The 20,634-nt window shown below is 41.5% G+C and overlaps 1 protein-coding gene across 2 annotated transcripts in view; it reads right to left on the reverse strand.

Moving 5' to 3' along the window:
• The window catches only part of igsf21a (immunoglobin superfamily, member 21a), a 251,268-nt gene that overhangs the window by 94,409 nt on the left and 136,225 nt on the right, over nucleotides 1–20,634 (reverse strand). For both annotated transcript variants that reach the window (XM_069677410.1, XM_069677409.1), the window contains exons 3-4: nucleotides 17,760–17,881; nucleotides 4,200–4,318 (exon numbers count right to left, since the gene is read on the reverse strand). In XM_069677410.1, the coding sequence (XP_069533511.1) occupies nucleotides 4,200–4,318; nucleotides 17,760–17,881 (241 nt within the window). The remainder of the gene's footprint in view (nucleotides 1–4,199; nucleotides 4,319–17,759; nucleotides 17,882–20,634) is intronic.

Raw genomic sequence — 20,634 nt, forward strand, 5'->3', positions numbered from 1 at the left:
TGAATTCAGACAGTGGTGTTTTTTCATTGGGTTAGGTAATAATATTATTATTTTAATTGTGGTGAAAACCGGGACACTTTGGTAGTGAATATTAAAAACCAGGACATTTTAGTGTTCTACAAATATTTGCTATGACTCTGGACACCCAGCTAGAACTGGGATAATCACGGACATATCACGATCAGTCCAGGTGTAACCCCGCCTCTCGCCCAATGACAGCCGAGATAGGCTTGCGCCCCCTCCGCGACCCTGAACAGGATAAGCGATTTAGATAATGGATGGATAATTATTCACTGCATTCATCACAGGCTACAGCTGAAGCAGAACTGGTCATCAAAGTATGATTATAAAGATAATAAGGGTGACAGATATTTCATGCTTCCTGGCTCAATAAAGTCAACATATGTTGTGTGAGAAGAAAAGCAAAGACACTGCAAACTTTCCAGAGAGTGAAGGACAGTAGCGGAGGTACCAAGAGTTCAGGGTCTAGCCTTTTAAAGCTGGATGATTGAATTTCTTGGCAGGGGATTCATTAAAATGATAATTCTTATTTATGAAGCCCTTTAAAAAATTAAAATACTCTCCGTGTACTCCTTCCTATTAATTAACTTTTTTTCACTCTCATTTTCTTTCTCTCTCCTCCACTTTTTTCTTTACTTCCCACTGAACTTGACACACTAATAGGTTATGAATAATTCTGTTTCAGTTTAGACGGCAATTAGCCACAATGCCAGAGGCCATTCTTCTTCCTCTCTTGTGGAGTGGTGATTTAAGACCCAGCTGAGTAAGGGTGCTCCAACTGTCCCACAACTAAATCGTTCACTTCTTCCCACCCAGCGCTAAAACAAGAAACGGTTAACTGAATAAATCCCCTCCCATTGACAAAGTCTGTCCCTGACGTTGGTGTGGGGGAGCGCTCACGCAGAGGAATGGATTTGGCCATCAAGAAGATGACACAAAAGGGTCAAGGGCTTGTTAATAAGAAAGTTAAAGAAACATGAAAACCGTAGGCAGGTCTCAGAGGCACAAAATGTGATAATGGAGTAATATTGTCACACGGCGTCTTTCTCTCTGGTGCTCCACTGAAAAGTTCCACCGCTGCTAATTAGCCATAGGACCACATGGAGAACAGCATGTCTTTGCTGCAGAAATTGATACATCAGAGGCAGGCGAAGCAGCTGTCGTTGGGGGGACTTAAATACAATAATTACAGCACAGACGGAGCGATGGGCTACAGGCACACAAGCTCCACTACTGATTGAATGTGGTATCTCGGTGGCTGAATAATGGTAATAGCCTTTGTATGAAGGTGGCAATAAGGTTTGAAGTATATGGAAGAATTCTGGTATTAAATCCGTTTGACTGATTGACACACAGATTGTTAGACAAAATGTCCCTATTTTTCTATGTGTAAGAGAAAAGTAGAGGGTAGAGACACAGCAAATACCCCTGTCAACGCTAAACACTGAACACCAACAGCAGTGGGAGGGAGTTGGTAGCAGGGTCTTAAACTCCCTTAAAAAGACTGAGCCCCTCAAAGTCCCCGCTTCCACACAGTCATTTTGTAATGAAAAATATTTGGTGTAATATACAGGATACCTATAAGCTGTCAAAAATAACTTTTCTAACCCGATTAATAATGACTTTAGCTGCTTGTTGTGCCATTTGATTGGTTAGCATGTAGCACTGGAAGTCAGGTCACCGTGTGGGGTGACGGACTTATACAGAAAGGAGTCGTGCAGTTTCCAGTCTAGCAGAAGTCTATTGTAGGACTGCTTTCCTCTTTATCACAAAAAAAAAAACCCTGGGAGAGCGAATGAAGTCTGTGGTGATGATCCGCAGATGGCTAGTTCACGCAATGAGGATGCTAATTGCTAACGTGGCCCAAACGCCGAGGAAAGTTAAGACCGTGATGAGGATAGGGGACTACACCAACAGATATAATATTGTTAGTTAGCAACATGGGCAAAAGTAAGTTCTGTCATGAGCTGTGTGTGCCGCTTGCTAACGTTAGCTACAGCTGGTAGGCAGCTGCTAGCTTGCAGTAGTCAGCTTAGGTCTGACTTATCTGTTGCTGCCGACTCACACCTGTTCCAGACACACATGGTGCCTGGCCTTCTGTACACTTTCTTGTTGAAATAATTACAAACCCTATTAGTGTACAGGTATATCCTTACATGGAATATAGACACAACCTCATCTGAAAGGTTAAATGCTGAGCACAAGGAATGGTCTGTTATTGACTTGGCATTACATTACACCTCCAAGTGTTTCTGTCACTTGTCCTTGATCAAGACTACTTGAACTTAACATCTGAGTCTCCTGAGTCTTCTTCCTCTCCATGAGGAAAGTAAGCTTCATGACATTCCCCACTAGTGTAATGCTGTTTCGATTGAAACATTAGAGAAATCTGCCTTATCGTACTATTTAAGCTCACAGCTTTAGTGGTTTGGTTTGTTCTTGACGTTGTTGCATACTTTCTGCTTGCATTTGATTCCTTTATTCTCGGTGGATCGACTTAATTATGCTTGTGTTTAACATTTAGTAAAGTCCATCAGCTGTATACCCAGGATTATATGCCCCATAGCACAACTCCCCATCCCGGCTTCTACTTACAGCAGACAGACATATTCCCTATCATCTTGAGCGTTCTGTGGGATCGATTTCTTGACCCCGTGAACACTCTTAAGATTTGGAATCTGCTCTATTTCTGTTGGGTTCAAAGTCTAAGGAACTTACCACCTTGTAAGGGCAGACATTCTTAAACCAGATCAAAAATGAAATTCAATCAGTTGTCCCTGAGCCAGTGGCCTTTCAGCCGACGGAGTCTCAAGGAAACATGTTCATTTATTCTTGATGTCATACACACAGTCAGGAGGTAGGGAAGAAAAGTAGCCACTGTGGGGACAGCAACATATTAATAATAACGTATCATCCTGAAAAATCACCTTTGTGTAAAATATCTTTTGTTTTCATTGGGCTAAGGTGATTAATCCGCTTGTTGCCTGTAGGGCCATTGTTTCCTTCTCTGAGCCATCATCCATCCGAGCGGCGGGTCATTTTTCAAATGTTTTCACATAAAACTGCGACATGCTGCACAAAGAGCTGACAGGTGCTATCAAATTTATACCAGGCTGGTGTGAAACAACTGATCATTGATCATTAATTAAAAATCTGTTTTTCTTCCAACAGAAGCTTGCGAGAGTCTAACATATTTCACAACCACCAATGAGAAATGAAAAACAGAGCATAGATGACGAGACTGAACAGGTTTCTTTCTTACAAACCTGCTGTTGAAGTTACGGTACAGAAGTGAAATAAAGTCTCCGATAATTAACACAAATCTAGATAAAATCCTTCTTCTCCACATTCCTAAAACCAGCAGTTGGGGGGGGGGTTGCAGTTAAAAATTATCAAGGAACAATAACATTACTTTGGAGTGATATAGCTGGGCTTTCAAGGCCTCTTACATCCGAGAGAATCTCATGCTAAGAGGCTGCAATGTGTTACACTATACTGATCAGCTCGTTGCTAGCCAGGCGTGAGTGCTATTTTGTGCAGATCAGATACACAGTATCTATACAGTGTGTTTTCAAAGATTCCTCTCAGAAAAAGTGTGTCTTTTGTGGACGAAAACAACTCCGAGAGGTGATGGGAGTGTACACGAGAAGTAAAGTCACAGATTGGACATCAAAAACTCACTGTAATAATCCGTAAAGGCAAGGAGCTGCAGATTCCAATGATACTGTATATCTCAACTGGGTGAACAACCTCAATCACAATGTCACATTATTTTCAAACTCTAATTTAAGATATGATAATCATGTGAATATTAAAGATGCTTATGAATGGTATCACTATTTTGCATCAGTGTAACATTGGTTTACCTTTGTCTTCCTTGCTGTACAGTCTACTTTGAAACATCCCCCCTCTGGCACCTCACATCAACACTTGAAACATCACACTTTTTCACTGAGCAAGAAGGCTTTGTCTCCTGCCTGCAGGTCTGCACAGCATCAACTTTTTCAATCTTCGTCATGCTGTCCAATGTGCTGACTTTGAAAAGTCTCTCACCATGAACCCGGTATCCCTGCCTGCCATCCAGCTCTAACTAGAAATACATCGAGCAGTGAAAGCGAGACACATCTGAAAGGATGTTTCTTTGGCAACAAAATATGATTTGCAGTGATGGTACTCACACATAACAGTAAGAAAGACATTCCCTGAAGCCAGGACAACCTTCTCCCTTGTTGCCCGGTCGTAGATGCCCACGTGGCATTCGTAAGGCCCGTTGTCTGAGATCCGTACCTCTGGGAGCCTGTGAAACACAAGAATTCTTCTGTGAGTTGATATCAATCTTTACTTCCAGCAATGTTATAAAGTAATTTACCAAAAGAAGATGTAATTAGCATAAGAAAGGGTAAAGAAATGTTTATATTTTTAGATATTCAGTTAAAAGAAGACCCCTTTACCACAGCACAGAGAGCTAAACTCAGGTCAGTCAGTCCTCAGTAATACTCGGTACAGTAAAGTGGATCTATTATTCTCCACGCATTAAATGATGTGTTTGTTCTGATAGGTAACTGCTGTAACCTCACAGTGTCACAATGTACTAAAACGTGGTAATCCAAGGAAATAACCATTACTTGGGTTTTTCAAATGGACTTCAGTCGTCTATTTGCACCTTAGCTCAATAAGTATCTTATTTAACAAGCTCAGCATTATGAAGCATTTGGAAGTATCTCACAGGCTGAAAGCAAGATAAATCATTGCATTGGTGTCCATTGTTGTCTGCCTTCTATGCCTTTTAAGATGCTGACACTGGACGCAGCAAAACGAAAAACAGCATTTTATCAAAACAGTTTTGTCATAGAGAAAAGAAAATCTTTGCAATTTTAGGTTAGAAATGAACGCGGTTAAGGTAGAAAGGTAGGAGTGGAATAGAGGAACTTCTGGATATCACATTTTTAGGTTGGCTTTCAACTATGTATGTAGAGGAAGTGACAGTGGTGAAGTAAGTTCATGTGTTCCTTAATGATTGTCAACATAAGGTAAGGCCATGTAGGGTCGAAACGCGAGGGAGATAGTTTGAGGTGAAGTTTGGAAACTACTTTTCACCAGGAAAGGTAAAGTGGGTATTATGTTGTTAAATCTGAAGCAGCTTTGGGACTGATATATCTTTGAATGAAGAGCCTTACAGATTGTCTGTTCGATATCAAGATATCGAGACAGACGGAACAGTAGTTGTGTGTCTGGTGTCGGATAAACTGAGGCTGTTGGTGGATGAAGTGGTGTGAAAAATGTTGTGCCTTAAAACCAGATACTTTTGAGTGTAGTTTTGTTTATCCTGCGCCTCTTGCTTTTTCAGTCAAATGTATTGACTGTTGAAAAAAGGAAGAAGAAGCTGATGTGTCCACAAAGTCAGGGCAAAAGGATTCCTTTTTGATGGTGAAGATGTTGTCAATTAAAGAGGTCTTTTTTGTTCTGATGTTAATTTAAGTTTAAATGTATCTTTTAGGTTTTTTGAGCCATGCTTTTTGATGTATTCAATGGATTGAGTTGTGTAGTTATAGGAAAAAGTCCCCAACTTCAGCATCTAAGTCCAAATGGCTTATGGGCTAAATCTCTGCCTTAGACCAGCTACTGTAGAGGCCAGAAACTCTGATAGATCTGTTACAGATTGTGGATTAACATAGAAGGCTAAGGGATTAGTTAGATATAGCAGGATGTCATCGGCGTACAGACTGATTTTATGTTGGAGTTAACTGGCTTTAATGAAATGCTGTCATTCTTTCTTGTCTGTAGTTTTGAAAGGAACACAGTCCCCAGAAAGGCACTGGCTTCTGTAGATGTGTTGCCATGGTAATGGTTGTATAGTTTGGAGTAGTAACATCTGACATCTACATTTATTGCAGTGTGGTGTTTTGTAGCGTGTCCGGGGAGGTCTTCTATAGATGTAATGTCTGAGCCAAAAGTTAACAAGGCTTGGTCCCACAGTCCATTGTTGTAAAAGGAGTCTAATAAGATTGATTTGTTGTTTTGTGAAGGAGACCCTTAAGTTTGTTTTCTTATGAGTAATTCCTTGTTGATTAGGGTTGGATGGTTCGCCTCTGACGCTTCTGCCGGAGAAAAAATTCTGTTGTAGTTTCCTTTGTTGAAAATGCTATTTTTCTGTGTCACAGACAGTACTTGTGGTTTGTTAGAGGTGCTGTAGGTTTTTAGAAAGGATGACACACTCGTTGAAAATCTGTAATAAATCCAGGTCTTTCTACAGTGAGGTATTTAAGTGCCATCTAAATGGGAACATTTAAATCCCAGTTAGAAGGGAATACAAATGTTTGATTCTTTTGTTCTATGCTTGATTGAGTTGTGATTCAGAAAATAAACAAACTGAATTATGCATTTACACAGATTTATTATGATTTTTGGTATAGAAGAAGAAGAAATACTCTGTCTTGTCTTGGTTGTGTGGTCTCAGATACAGCTGTACATGATGATGAGCACTTTGTAGGGAGAACAATCTGTATTCAGCACCTGACTAATGTGTCAACTGCGATACTCAAAGTGAGACACCACGAGTCACATTTAGCTCCTGTGATTTATTCCCACAAAACAGGAACGATTGTCCTTGCCGCCCTAAATGTGGACCTCTATCGGAACAGCAGCTGAGCACTAACAGCAGCTTTAATGGGTACGGCTGTATGTGTGTGTGCGAGTGTGTGGCGTAGAGGAGATCACTCTTTTGCAGTCAAAACATTTTTGTAGCATATCCCTTACCTTGCTCAACAACTATCTTTAGATTCCCAAGATTAAAGAAAGGGGCTTTAATCTTAACTGAAAAGTTTGAAGGACAAAACAATAGAAAAAACTGTTTATTATTAAAGTGATGAGAAATCTAACTCTTTACATGTACCGTCAACTTTCAGTTCAATTGTCAGTTATAATTATCAAATATGAACAAACCTAATGAATCCTGACAAGGACTTGCATCACTTTCATATTTCTTTGACTTACAAGGACAGTGAGAACAAAAAAAAATTAAAAGTTAACTATTAACGAAAAACAGAAAGCAGCTCAAGATATTAAGTGAGGATGTCTCCAGCAGCCCTTCCTCGAGGGATAAGTACAAAACAAGCAAGTCTTTTATTTCAGCACAGCGCAAGAACGATGAAAATAGCACAGTGAATCACTGTGGTGGTGGCTGGGGAGGTAATTGGCTTTGTCTTGGCGAGCTACATTATAGTAAACGCTGATGTAGCCCATTGCTTTGTTTTTCCAAACAAAGCCGTAGTTCTGTTATCCACAATCCTGACTGCTGCATTCATGGATTCAGACCAGGACGAGTGCAGAGAGAAAAGAACCCAGGGATAATGTAATTCAAGGCCTGGAAGTATTTCCAGAAGAAAGGTGAGGAGGCCGTAAAGAAATCCCTAACCGCAGCGTTTCTGAATGGCCGCCTGCCTCTTAAGTATTTTACTAGTCAGGCTGTAAGACACATCCATCAGAATTAGGAGAGGAAACAGAGGAAAGGTTGTACTCCTAACATTGAGACTTCAGTTAAATATTAAGACTGGGTGAATTAATTTTTCAACGACCCTCTAATCTTTGATGTCGTGCGCTTCGGAGGTGCGAGTCCGTTGACAATTTGCTCACAAAAAAAACGGAACATGTGACTCTGAGAGTACTCACGTCTCCCATCCACTATTAATGGGTCAGCTAATGTTTGAAATCTTAATTGGAATTAAATCACCATCAAAACTGAATGGAAAAAAGAACTCATAATAATCCACATATTATAGATTTCTTGCCGTGTGATTATTGCTATAATCAGTCCTCAGGGCTAGCATTGACTCTGCCACACAGCTATAAACATATAATCTGACCTCATTAAAGAGCAGTTTTTAGAGCATTTAAAGGGGGGTTATTATGATAATTTCAACCTTCATATTTCACTCTGATACCTGTGGAGTAGCTTAGCATAATTTACAATCCTAATTTTTATCACACTGGTGCTCTGTGTAGGCCCTCATACAGCCTCTGCCTGAAACGACTCAGTCAGCTGTCTCTTTAAATAACATATAATCTGACCTCATTAAAGAGCAGTTTTTGACCTCATTAAAGCCCACTTTCTTCTAATTGGCCAGCTCTCTGTGACATCACATAGTGCAGCGTGTAGAAAAAACTGTGTGAAACCTGGCGTTCACAACAGCCTGCAGACTGAGCTGAGAAGCCTGCTGATTACTCCGACATACTTTTACCTACAGATGTGAAACTTCACCCACGTTTAGTCTGGACATCCAACATTGTAACATTATATATGTGTCTGAAAATGTAAAACAGCATAATGGGCTTATTTCACAGCGGACATTTTTACATCCAACAGGAGGAAAAGCGCAGGTGTTAATTATAACTTTAACAATGGTTCTGTTCTATTCAGGTGTCTGAGAAAGCCATGAAGCTAAATGGAATTTAGCCATCGTTAATGCTACCTGTGCTTTTCCTCCTGTTGGATGTAAAAATGTCTGCTGGGAAAAAGGCCTCATAAGCAAAGTGTTAACAATGTGTGTGTATGTGTGTACCTTTGTGTGGTCACAGTTAACATTTTACCACACAATACCCCCTTTATGTTCCACTTAACCTTCTTTCTGCGCCCCAAACTCCCTCCTGTTAAATTATTTTCCTCCTCACGCCTCCTTTTTCATCATTTTTTCATGTTTCATTGTTTCTTTTGAGGCACGTTATGAATCCTTTTGTCCTTTACTTTGTTTCCAAATTATGCAACTCATTAATCAGTGTTTTATAAAAAGCTGATTAACACTGGAAAGGTGGAAGCTGGGACAAAAACAACACAAAGTACAAGCCTTCTCCACAGCCTTGCAAACAGAATTTAATATCAGTACAGTTCAGATATGGTAAATAAACAGCCAAGTGAAAAAGTAATTGAATAAACAAGCAATTTCCAGGAAACCTTGTTAAACACACTACAAAATCTCCCCTGTACACCAAAAAAAAAAGCTCATACACGGAGAGGATCGATAGCAATGGGCCCCCATGGAGGAGCAGCTAAAACAGCACCGCAAAGAGAGATCGATTGTCCCCGAGGAGTTGCATCTGAAAGCTCTTTCCTGTTATGTAGGCCTTCCTGCAGAACTCCTCCTGCCTACAAATGCCAGCAAATGCTACAGCCTGGGTGAAAAAGAGGAGTCCTGACAGAGCGGCATCTGATAGCTCATCCAGTCAATCTCTGCATCAAATTAACTAGCACACTGTCAGATACTCTCTCTGGCCTGAAGCATTACGGTTGCATGGGTCAGGACTGGAGACTGTAAGTCAGTGTACGCCTGATGGAAAGCTGGGACAAACTGCCTAGAGCATGCAATGCAAAGAGAGGTGTGTAATCAGACATGTTTCCTGAAGGAATGAGCGAGAAACAAAATGACGAGGATCATGCTGGGATTCTCGGGAGTGCCGAGGGAGGTGTGATTGGCTTTGTGCTGGCTGGTTACATTATAGTAAGTGCTGATGTAGCTCATCTCTCTGTTCTTATACACAAAGCTGTAGTTCTGTTGTTTGCTCTCCTAAGCTCCGTATTCATGGATTCAAATCCACAGAAATGCATCGAGGAGAGCTCGGTGATAAAAATGTAGAAAGCATGGAGGTATTACTGGAAGAGGGTAAGAGCCCATAAATAAACCTCACTTTTTGCTGATTACAGAAGCTCTATAAAGCCCATTCACTGTGCATTAAATAGCTTATTTTACTTATTCATTACCAATTAAAGAAACACAGACTTTACTTATCTCTCCCTAAGAATATTTATTACAGCACACGCTAAAATGCTTTCTCTTTTCGACCTCAAGAATAAAACTGCTGAGAAACTGAATTGGCGTCAATTTATTTTCACTTGCAACAATTTGTACCACATTTTGTCATCTTTTTAGCTTAATAGAATGTGAATAAAGCAGCAGGAATAGATTCTTTCTCTCGCACGTAGGCCGCCTCAGTGGACACATTCACCTTCAGTGTGAGATTGAGTGGGAAGATATCGGAATGAACAGCTTTAATTTGCCACTGTAATCAAAATAAAATTAAAATAGACATTCTTAACACGACTCCCCACAGGAAATATTCATCAATTACTCAAACACTCCTGAAGGTTTTGCCTGAAATTTGGACCCAGTGTGAGGGGGGGGGGGGGGAATAAAGGCGTGTTCTTCTGAAAAATTAAGCCTGAGGAATAATTTTTTGATCACCTTAAATTAGTCAGGCTCCCTCAGTAAATTAAACTATTCACAAGGTGTTTTGAATGAAACAAGGAATTTCAATTTCCCTTTTTCTGTTTCCTGGTAACGACCGGGTTGCAAATTTGTTTATGATCACTTGGGACATGTTGCTTCCTGAGCTGGGTCACCTTTTGAATTTGATTTAACAATCTCAAACAACTTGTGTCATCATTACTCTTTATAGGTTTAACCTCTCTCATTCAGTACAACCAGCTTTTTAGAGATGCCCCTGAAGATTTGTCTGTTTTCTGTTCATTTTTTTCATTTTGTTTATTTATTTTTTTTGGCCTTTTATGCCTTTATTAGAGAGAAAGGACAGTGGATAGTGGATGGTGGAAACATGGAAGGAGAAAGCTGCCAAGGGTGGGAGTTGAACCCAGGGGCCGCATCGAGGACTGTAGCCACACACACACCAACAGCTATGATTTTGGGTACACATCTACATGTGAAGGAGCCAGGGATCACACCGCCGATCCTCCAGAGTGGAGACCTGCACCACCTCCTGAACCACAGCAACCAACTTTTAACACATTTAAACAACAGACTGTATAAAGAGATGGACGACATGACAGCTCCCTTAAAGTGAAGCCAAACCCTCTCTATCGCCCCCTGCTGACTGGCTGCAGTATAGGTCATAAAGCCCGCCTCGTCCATGCTAACAGATGGGACATGAGTCAAACTATAAAATCAAAATACACATCAAATATATTTTTCTCAAACAATGTTTCTGTCAAGTTTACTTTTAATTAGTTATTTGATGCTATAAAAGGGGGTGTAAACTCATGATTGACAGCTCTGTTGACAAATCAGGCGCCTGCAGCGTTCTGTTCCCTAGTAGAGGCGGAATGGTGAGAGGAGACGTAACTAAAACAATAACTAAAGTCATTGAAGTTTCTATAACTGTGAATATCTGTCAGTTAAATGTGTATTTTGGTTAGTGGGTGTTGTTGGCACATCAATACTTCGGCTCCACCAGCCGATCTCTACTGTGCAGACTCCAGCACCAAATGGGCAAGATGGCAGCGCCCGCCTCTGAAGGTATTTTGGCTTTGCTTTTGTACAATGACAGGAGGGGGAGACGGGTCGTCCGTCTTTATATATAGTCTTTGATTTAAACAGTTACAAAGTGCTCTTACAGACAAAGCAATAGAAGAATGCTCAGAAGGCACATTTAACAACTTACTACTGCTACTCTTAACTACACATTTTCTTATCTGTCACACTTTACACAAAGCACACAAATTATACACTCAAGTGATGCTAAACTAATGCATGATTCATTATGATTTAATGCATCAATTAAAGTAGGATGAACCATGAATTCCTGTTGCTAAACGACTGAGTCATTATGACTTTATGTGATGAGCTCACAGCTATTAGATCATCTGTTAATAAGGAATTTTAATTCACAGTTAAAACATTGATTAATGTTTGTCAAGTTAGCAGCGTACATACAAGCTGATTCATGGAACTACATTCATTTATTTATATTTACACAACAGTTAGATCTGACCAAGTAATCTGATTGGACAAGAGGCATACAGAGAACAACATCACTGGGACTTTTCACTTTGTGTATCACTCCGCCTCAGCCAGGTGTTCTGATTACTGTTCATTAACATCACAGCAGACCGTGTGTGTCTACAGTGATCAAGCTGGCACCTCTGAATCACACAGTAGACTCCTATTTCACTGGTTGATGATAAATTAAAACCTACAGATAAATGTAAACAGCTGATGTGTGGTAACCTGTAGACACAGAGTGCAGGAGAATGTTTGGGTTGCTCGGCAACAACAGTCCAGTTTCAGTTAAGTTGTGGAACTAGTTGAGTTGATGGAGAAAAAACGTAATGTTTACTACTATTTGCCGCTTGTAAAGGTGTTGTACAAAAGCAATGTCCACTTGAGGTTGTGATGTTTTTAGCCGAACGACAGCAGTGCTGATATTCAGTACATCACTTGCATGTAACAACCAGTTTGATTAGAAACAAAACGAAGCTACTGTTTTGCTCTCAGAGAGGGTCTCAGACAATATTTTTTGTAACTGGAATCCAGAAAATGTAATCTAATATCAATTAATTTGACACGGAACTGTAAATTAACATTTGTTCATTGATCGTCTATTAATTGTAATCTATTCAAATAAAGTTATAGAAGCTTGATCGTTTTGTAAAGGTGAGCAACAGGAATTCATGATAGATCCTGTTTGAATTTGAGTCATGCATTAGTTAAAGTAATAATCTGGAAGATTTTCATTTAAATAAATGTCTGTTAAGTCACTATCTATCGCCGAATGAGGTAACACAATGCTGATGCCTATGGCCCACTGCCTTTGCATTTGCAGTATATAGTATTTTTATGGACTGGGTGTCTGTGGCGACATTCACGGAAAAAATCACAAGCAGCGCCCAGTTAGTGACGCGTTTCCATCACCCAGCAGTGGTCGGTCTGCCAGAGAGGGTAGGCGGAGCTAAGCGGCTGCTTTTACGGTCTCTGCAAGTGTTGCGAGTAAACAGTAATCTACTATGGCCGAACAAACACAGAAAAGATCGATGACTACAGATACAACTTCAAAAATAAGTGAAAATCCAAAGAAAAGAAACAAATTCGACGCTCAGATGAAGCAAACAGTCTAAAAAGGAAAGCGACCGCCAGTGAGGAAAATCAAGAGTCGTAACAAAGGGAGCCAACCACAGATGTCTCCTGCAATTACCGTATAACGCCATTAGGGGGTGCCCAAGAGAACGAAACTAAACTGTCAATGTTGGGCTGACAATAACAAAGAAGGGCACAGGAACAAAATGTTTATGGAACACACCTGTTGACTGTTTGCAGGAGACAGGCTGAAACTACACTCCACTTCAGAAACCATCCACAATGACCCCCTCCCATAAGAGCTTTTGTGGCACTTTAACCTCAGGCTACCTCCACTTTAGCTTCAGAGAGAAAACAGCCATTACTCTCACAACCTTAGAAATGTTGCTTGTACGGAAAACACGACCAAGCGGCAATTTACGTTTCAACACCTCAACCTGTGAGTGTGTATGTGAGAGAGCAAGGGGAAGGATCGCACATTAAGATCAGTTTAAAAATGTCTTCAGCTCTTTCAGCAATTTGAGCTTGAATACTGAAGGTCCTTCAACATTTGAGAGTCATCAGCCGCTTGCAAGATCTGTCATTTGTCTTACAAGGACTAATCTATGCAGTGGCACTCTAATACAGAGAAAGTTACAGCTGCTTCCATTCTTTGACAGATTATGACTAATAGCTGTCACACCCAGACAAAACGAGACAATCTCACATGCAGTCAATATCAATGCCACTCGTGAGGCCGGCTAATAATTGAAAGCCGGCATGTGAGTGGAGAAAAATATCCATTATTATTCCCACTCTGTTATAGCTCAGTACTCACATATTGCAGTGAGAGAAGTATTTTACAAAAGGAAAAGCTAAAAATATAGTTTCCTCCGAGTTTATAAACGATACAGCATATTGAGCCGTTCATATTTGGTTGTACAAGTGGATTTGTCAGACTGCTCAGGCTTTGTACAGAAGATTTACCGTTCTCAGGTGGAAATGGAAGATTATGGCGGGTAAAAAATTCAGCTTTTTTGCATTTGTGAGTCGTGCTGAGCTTCCGTGTTACGCTGTGAAAGAGCGACCGTGACCAGTCAGAGGGAATTTTTCCTTGACTGAAAGAATGGTGTGACTGTGGCAGGAGAGCAGCATTCTCTCTGGTTGACTAACACAGGCTAAGCAGTCTGATACAGAACCAGATACGGGTCAGTGCAGGTAGAATCCCACGCGCTCTGTGGTGATTCATTTGAAATCCCCCTCTTCCCCTTCGATGTTTGCGCTACACTTTCTCTCACCATCTCTCTGTGTGTTTGTGTTTGTATGTGGGTGTAAGGGGGGGGGCTGTGTGTGCGTTCATGTTTCCATGTCTTGTGTGCATGTAAGTGTGTACGCCATTCTATTGTGATGATGCCTACTCTCCCAAAGGGATGTTAGGATTGTCCAGATAAATCATCCTCAGCTGGGCGGCCGCACCGCACAAGAGAGCAAAAAGAAGGAAGGAGGGAAAAAAGGAGGAAAAAAAAAACACAAGGAAGAAGGAATGTACATGAGGGGAATGAAAGAACAACAACTGGACAGAGAATACATGAAAGAGAAGGGTCATCACAAAAGGATGCTGAGAGTGAAGCATTCCAGTTTAAAGCCAGTGGAAGCCCAACAATAGCTTTATAACTACTTCCAAATAGAAATTATACAACAGTTAGTTCCGACCAAGTAATCTGATTGGACACGAGGCATTCATTACTGGCGATATAGAGAACAACATCACTGGGACTTTTTCACTCTGTGTATCCCTCCGCCTCAGCCCGGTGTTCTGAATACTGTTAATTAACACTACAGCCGACCGTGTATGTCTATTGATCAAGCTGGTACCTCTGAATCACTGGTTGATGATAAATTAAAACCTTCAGATAAATGTACATGATAAAAAACAACTGATCTGTTGTAACCTGTAGAGTGCAAGAGAATGTTTGGGTTGCTTGGCAACAACATCACTCCCTCTCATGAGGTATTGCTTAAGCATCTTAAACTATTATAAATGTGTTTCTTTCCAAATTGGAGTCGTTTTCCCGAGGTTTCTGAGAACCTCTCTGATGTTGCGTTTAAAATACAACTTGGTTACACTCAGATTTTCGTTATGGAAAGTCGGCAATAAATTTCGCAAACACTTAAAATGGTCTCACGGCAGCTGTTGGGCTGTGCACACATAGCGTTTCTTTGTGATTATTCGTCTGCAGATGTAAATGAGGGACGCAGATGTTTTGACTGTGGTTAACTGAGGTTGCAGGAGTTCATGCAGCCATTGGAGGGCGCTGGTTTTGGCTGTTGGTTTTGAGCATCACCCGAGGGAGTTAAAGAGGGGGTATTATGCTGTGTCACAATTTAAGCAATATAAATGATGTTACAATGTTGGATGTCCAGACCAAACGTAGGTGAAGTGTCAAATCTGTAGGTAAAAGTATGTTGGAGTAATCCCCAGGCTTCTCAGCTCAGTCTGCAGGCTGCTGAGAACGCCAGGTTTCACACAGTTTTTTCTACCTTTATGACATCACAAAGTGCAGCTTCAGCAGGCTTTGGAGAACTGGCCAATCAGAAGAAAGCGGGCTTGTATAGGTGGGGTTTCTTAAAGGGGCAGAGCTGATTGAGTCGTTTCAGGCAGAGGCTGCATGAGGGCCTGCACAGAGCACCAGTGTGATAAAAATGTAACTGTAAATGATGCTAAGCTCCTCCACAGGTATCACAGAGTGAAACATGAAGGTTGACATTAGAATAATACCCAACCTTTAAGTGTTCTTATGTTACAGCACTAGCTAACGTTTCACAGCAATTATTTTATTTAATTATTCTGACTCAGGTGACTTAAACGTAATGTTCAGGGCTGAACTTTACTGATTGTCACATACACTACAGTTGTGTGTAGAGCCAGGTAGATGTCAATCAAAATGTGATTGGCCACGCCTACAAAGTCTCAGAGAATGGTCTTAACAGCAAAATGAGTTATTTTATTAATCTAGGCTTTTATAACAGTTATGAACATAATTTTTTATTCTAAACTTTTTCACTTTTCAAAGCCACATTTCTAGAGGTGTTGAATGAAGTTGAAGGTGTGATGCATGGCTGGAACTTCCTTTGTGTTGCTGAGCATGTAGACATGGATATCTGCAGTCAGACCAGAGCAAGACCAGAGGGAGCGAGAAATAAGGAGATGGGCAGACAGCTGCCAGCTGTATTGTTGGGTCCTGGGGTAAAAGAAGACAGTTTTCAAGATGCCTTAAACGTGGAATCAAGCCAACTGCAGCCAAATGACTCCTGCCTACTACTCTCTCTTTTCCATCTCGTGCGTTCTCTCAGTGAAACCTGTTAATGCATACAAAGTGGGCCTATGCGCGCTTTGGATCAAAGAGGCTCGGGAGTCTTGAGCTAATACCTGCATGGGGTCTCTGCACCGCTGTGGCTGGAATAAGGAGCCGCCCGGCCAGATGTTGTGTAAATCTTTAACACTGAAGTCTTTATCCTGAGCAGAGCAGCTGATTAGAGTTCGCCAACGCCTCCTGTTCTCATGTAATAATGCACTGACCCCATCACCCGGTCGCTCCAGCCTGGCCTGGTCTGACCAACAGCAGATGGCTGTGAAAGAAGCTGTGTCGCCCGGAGCAGGAGTTCATCCCTGCGCATTTACTATCACTGTGTCAGGAGGGTCTTTGAATAACACCTAAACGACCAGAAATCTATATCCTACAGTGGACACGGGGATCGTTCTGGCTGCTCTGACATTATTTGCATATACTTAACATACTTACTCAACATAAGAATAAATGGAGCTGTAATTTCAGGTTTGGTATAATGCATTAGCCTTTGTTAATCAGCTACAGTAAAACCTGCAAATAGAAGATTAAATCAGGTCATATCTATTTTTCTCCTTGGAAAATAACAAGTCATTCATTCTTTCTTGGCTTTTATGATACAATGCAATTAAAAAAAACACCAATATGTATTTCAATGCACTGTATAAACCGTAGTATATGACACACATCTTAAATCAGGGGTCTCCAACCTTTTGTCATGTGAGAGCTACTTTGAAAAGTGGCCAAGAGCTACCTGCATTACATCGCTGTAACTGCCGGTGGCGCCCCATGTTGATTGTTTTGTCGACTGAAACGTTGCTACCACAGATGAGGTGCACACACTTGTCCTTCACATTCGTGGCCACATTCATTGTCCATCATAAATCTGGCTAAACGGGCTAATAGCACCAAACTGCTCACTTTAGCTCAACTAGCCTACAGCATAACTGACCCGACCTGTCGATTGAGGTCGCTGCAACATTGCTGTGATTGGCCAGGTTTAGACGTTGACAACCTTGCCAGGAGCATGCTTATCCTATCATTTTGTATTGGAGGGGGCGGGACATCTGTGTATTTGATTGACTTGTGGAAAGAGGCTTTCAAGGTGCATTTATTGTCGTCGGATGTTTTGTACAGAGTCTGTGAACCTCTTGTCGAGCTACTAAAATCTAGGCCCCGAGACCCCTGCCTTAAATGGCCCGAAACAGTCAATCTGACCGTCACAGAAAAATAGACTCGCTCCTCTAAGTAGGCTTACTTGAACAAGGTGTCTCCTGTTTGGTTGTAGCTCAAAGCTAAAGCTCAGTTTCCGTTCAAAATGCACATTTAGAGAAAGTCAGAGACCTAAAGTTACCCGGGTTTCATTTAAAGTTATTACATTGCAAAATTTAAAAACCGTCAAAATGGCAGCCCTGGGAGTTTTAGTGTTTAATGGTGAGAGTTTGCAATTGACCAGTGCTGCAAAACGAATGGAGCAAGAGCAGAGCGGTGTGAGCCGAGTTTAACGAGTAAGTAGTCTTGCTTTAAATGAAAGGTAATTGATTTTGAGGCTCACCGGACGGTTGATTGGTACACCAGGTCCTCACGCCTGCGGTAGTCCTCCATGTGAGAGTAATTGGTGTTAAACATAGCATCGTAGGTGAAGATTTTCTGCTTGATGGTTCCTCCATCTGTGACCTGCGAAGCAAAAAAGAGAGAGAGAGCATTAATAAGATGATTCCTCTAATGATGGATGGGACAGGGCCAACCTTTATGCCCCCTAGAACTCCTCCCACGTATAAACTGTTGTCCCATGGCCCGCGGTGTAGATAGCACTCCTGCTCGCAATTACCTCATCGCATCATTTGCAGCCCCGATAAGCTCATTCCTTATGATGTCTTAAAGCAGGGGATTGAAAACCTGCTGACATGATAACATCAGCGAGACAGTCTCTGAGGCGGCTGCCAGTATGTGTTCGTGCACATGGTTAAGTCTTAATGAAGACTGACACAGTACGGTGTTCTGTGTGTGTCAGGCAGTCTGCCTTCTGCAGAGGTAATGGCTTGTGACGAGATACTGCAGAGGTAGGGAGATGGGATATTCAAAACACTGGTCTCATCTCTTTTTTCCCCGTGCATGCTGAATGATGGAGTGGTTCTTTCTTTTGTAATATTCACAGGAGTGTTAACGTCACTTAGCATTTGAATGACTGTGATTTCTCCTCTCCTCAGAAGCCATAAAGGAAGAAGGGTGACAGGATTTTAATGGAGCCACTAATGCTGCTTTGAAGAAGGAAATTGTTGGTGGGCCGGGGATTCTTCTCCCGTTTGACGGTGAAGATGCTATCGTTCTGATCCAATCCAATCCCTTCAGTGAGGTAAACAACGTCAAAGCATTTCACGATTAGTCCGTATAATGTTCACTTTGCATCCTGAAGAGACAAAGCTAAATTGTATTTATGCGAACAAACAATAGTTCCCTGTGAATGTGGGGTAACTCATATAACCTCTTGCCTCTGGAGAAAGCACGCTGCCTCAGGCTCAGTTTGCTAAGTGGTGCTGCACAGGGAGTTGACAATGCTGAAACAACTGCAAGCAGGAGCGCGGAAATAAATTACCTTTGTCACCTGTAACCAACACGAAGTAGGCTTTCAGACGTTGTCGCAGTTTTTAAATATTAAAGGTCAAGATGCTCGCTTGAAGGAAAGTCTACTCGAGCATACGGTTTTTCGACTTTTTGATACCATTTGGCGAAGAAAAGTTTGGCACCCTTGTCAGGGACCTAAGAGTGCTGTGGCCATCTGCTCATTTTAATATCAGTTCAGGTTTGTGGACACCGTGTGATGATGTGCTGTTGGGTTTGAGCTACGGAAAACGGAGGCAACAGCAAAAGGTCAGCCTCTAAAAGCAAAGCGATGTTTGAAAATTGTGCTTTCCAACCTCCCAGGCCTGCGCTACCACTTTAGGTACAGTAATAGTCCTTTTAGAAACATCTCTATAGGGAGTCAAGAGACGTTTCGGCCTGACATGGCCATACACCTTCTGTGAGAACGGCTTGACTTAAACCAGCCTCAACTTTCTTGACATATAATACGCACATAGAAAGCTGAGAGGCAGCACATGTTACTGGATTCATCATGAGATTAAAAAAAGTGATATTCACGACAGATTAGGTTTGAAGGACTGCATTTATTAAGACAAATTATGCAGCAAAACTGTCAATACAACTCATTACGTGCTTCTATCGTTAAAAGATTAAATCAAATATATTTATATAAATGGATTTTCCATATTTCTATTTGTAGACCTGTCTGCCTGTGCCCCGTCAGTGCCACAATATTCAAGTGTAAACAACAACAGACAAGCTAAACAGTTTTTTATTATGGGTGCCTCATTATTTCCTTGCTTTTTTGTTTTGTGCAACCCTGGTGAAGTATTTCACCAGAACACCCACTGAAAGAATTCAGTTTTATGTTTTATATCATGAAGCTGTAAACAGCTGTTAAAGTTTTAATGTTCACATTTGGTATTTGCATACCAGAATATTTGGGAGCTGTATTATTCATTAAACATAACATAGAAATGCACATGGAAATGGTGTACGCAGGGACAGACTCACACAAACATTGCATGAAGGCAGCAACACGCTCACATGTTGGTATATACATAGCTTTATCTGCTTTGGATGTTACCAAACCGTTTACCATTTATCATGTTAATATCACGACCATTACAGTGCAGCAGAATGGACCAACTACACCAACAAGTAGACCTGGAGGTGCATGATCATCTTTACATAAAGAGCGACATGTGGACCGCTACCTGACCTTCATTGCAACGGTGATAATTACAAACGCCAGGTTAAGGGTCGGTCACATGCCACTTTTACACTGCCAGGTCAAGGCGTGGTTATAATGCCTCTGTTATGTTCCATCTTCTATTTAAAAGAGGTGGAATGGTGGGGGCGACGTCGTTCTGCCTCTGAGCCGGCGTCAGAGGTAGTACCAGAGGCAAAGTGGCGTCTGTGTAAGCAGCGAAGCCGGCATGGCGAAACAGCGCCGTGTGTGTGTATGTGAAGCACGCGCTGCTTGTTTACACCTCACGCACATTTTGCTTCCACATTGCAGGAACGCTGTAAAAACACACACTGGGGCGGCTTCACACCGGCGTTGCTGGGTTCAACGTAAAATGACAACCGGCAGAGCTTCATATCGTCACTGTGGCGGACTTGCAATGTAAAAAGGGCTTTTGTTAGGTTCAGTTGTCCCACCAGAACTACTTCATTGGTACTTAAGGGAAACTATAATAGATTGAGGTGACGTCTTGCTGTTACGTGACATATCTCACGTCAGTCAAAAACAAAGAGTTTTGGTCTCAGCATGAGACAAGCCCCGGTCTCCTGCGAGAAGGTGCAGTGTTGGTTTGACCCTTCCAGCCATCCCTACCCCTTCC

This window comes from Semicossyphus pulcher, unplaced genomic scaffold (genome assembly GCF_022749685.1).
Source record: "Semicossyphus pulcher isolate SPU_LCO1_2020_fin unplaced genomic scaffold, fSemPul1.0.p SCAF_3, whole genome shotgun sequence".
In the NCBI taxonomy this organism is placed as follows: domain Eukaryota; kingdom Metazoa; phylum Chordata; class Actinopteri; order Labriformes; family Labridae; genus Semicossyphus; species Semicossyphus pulcher.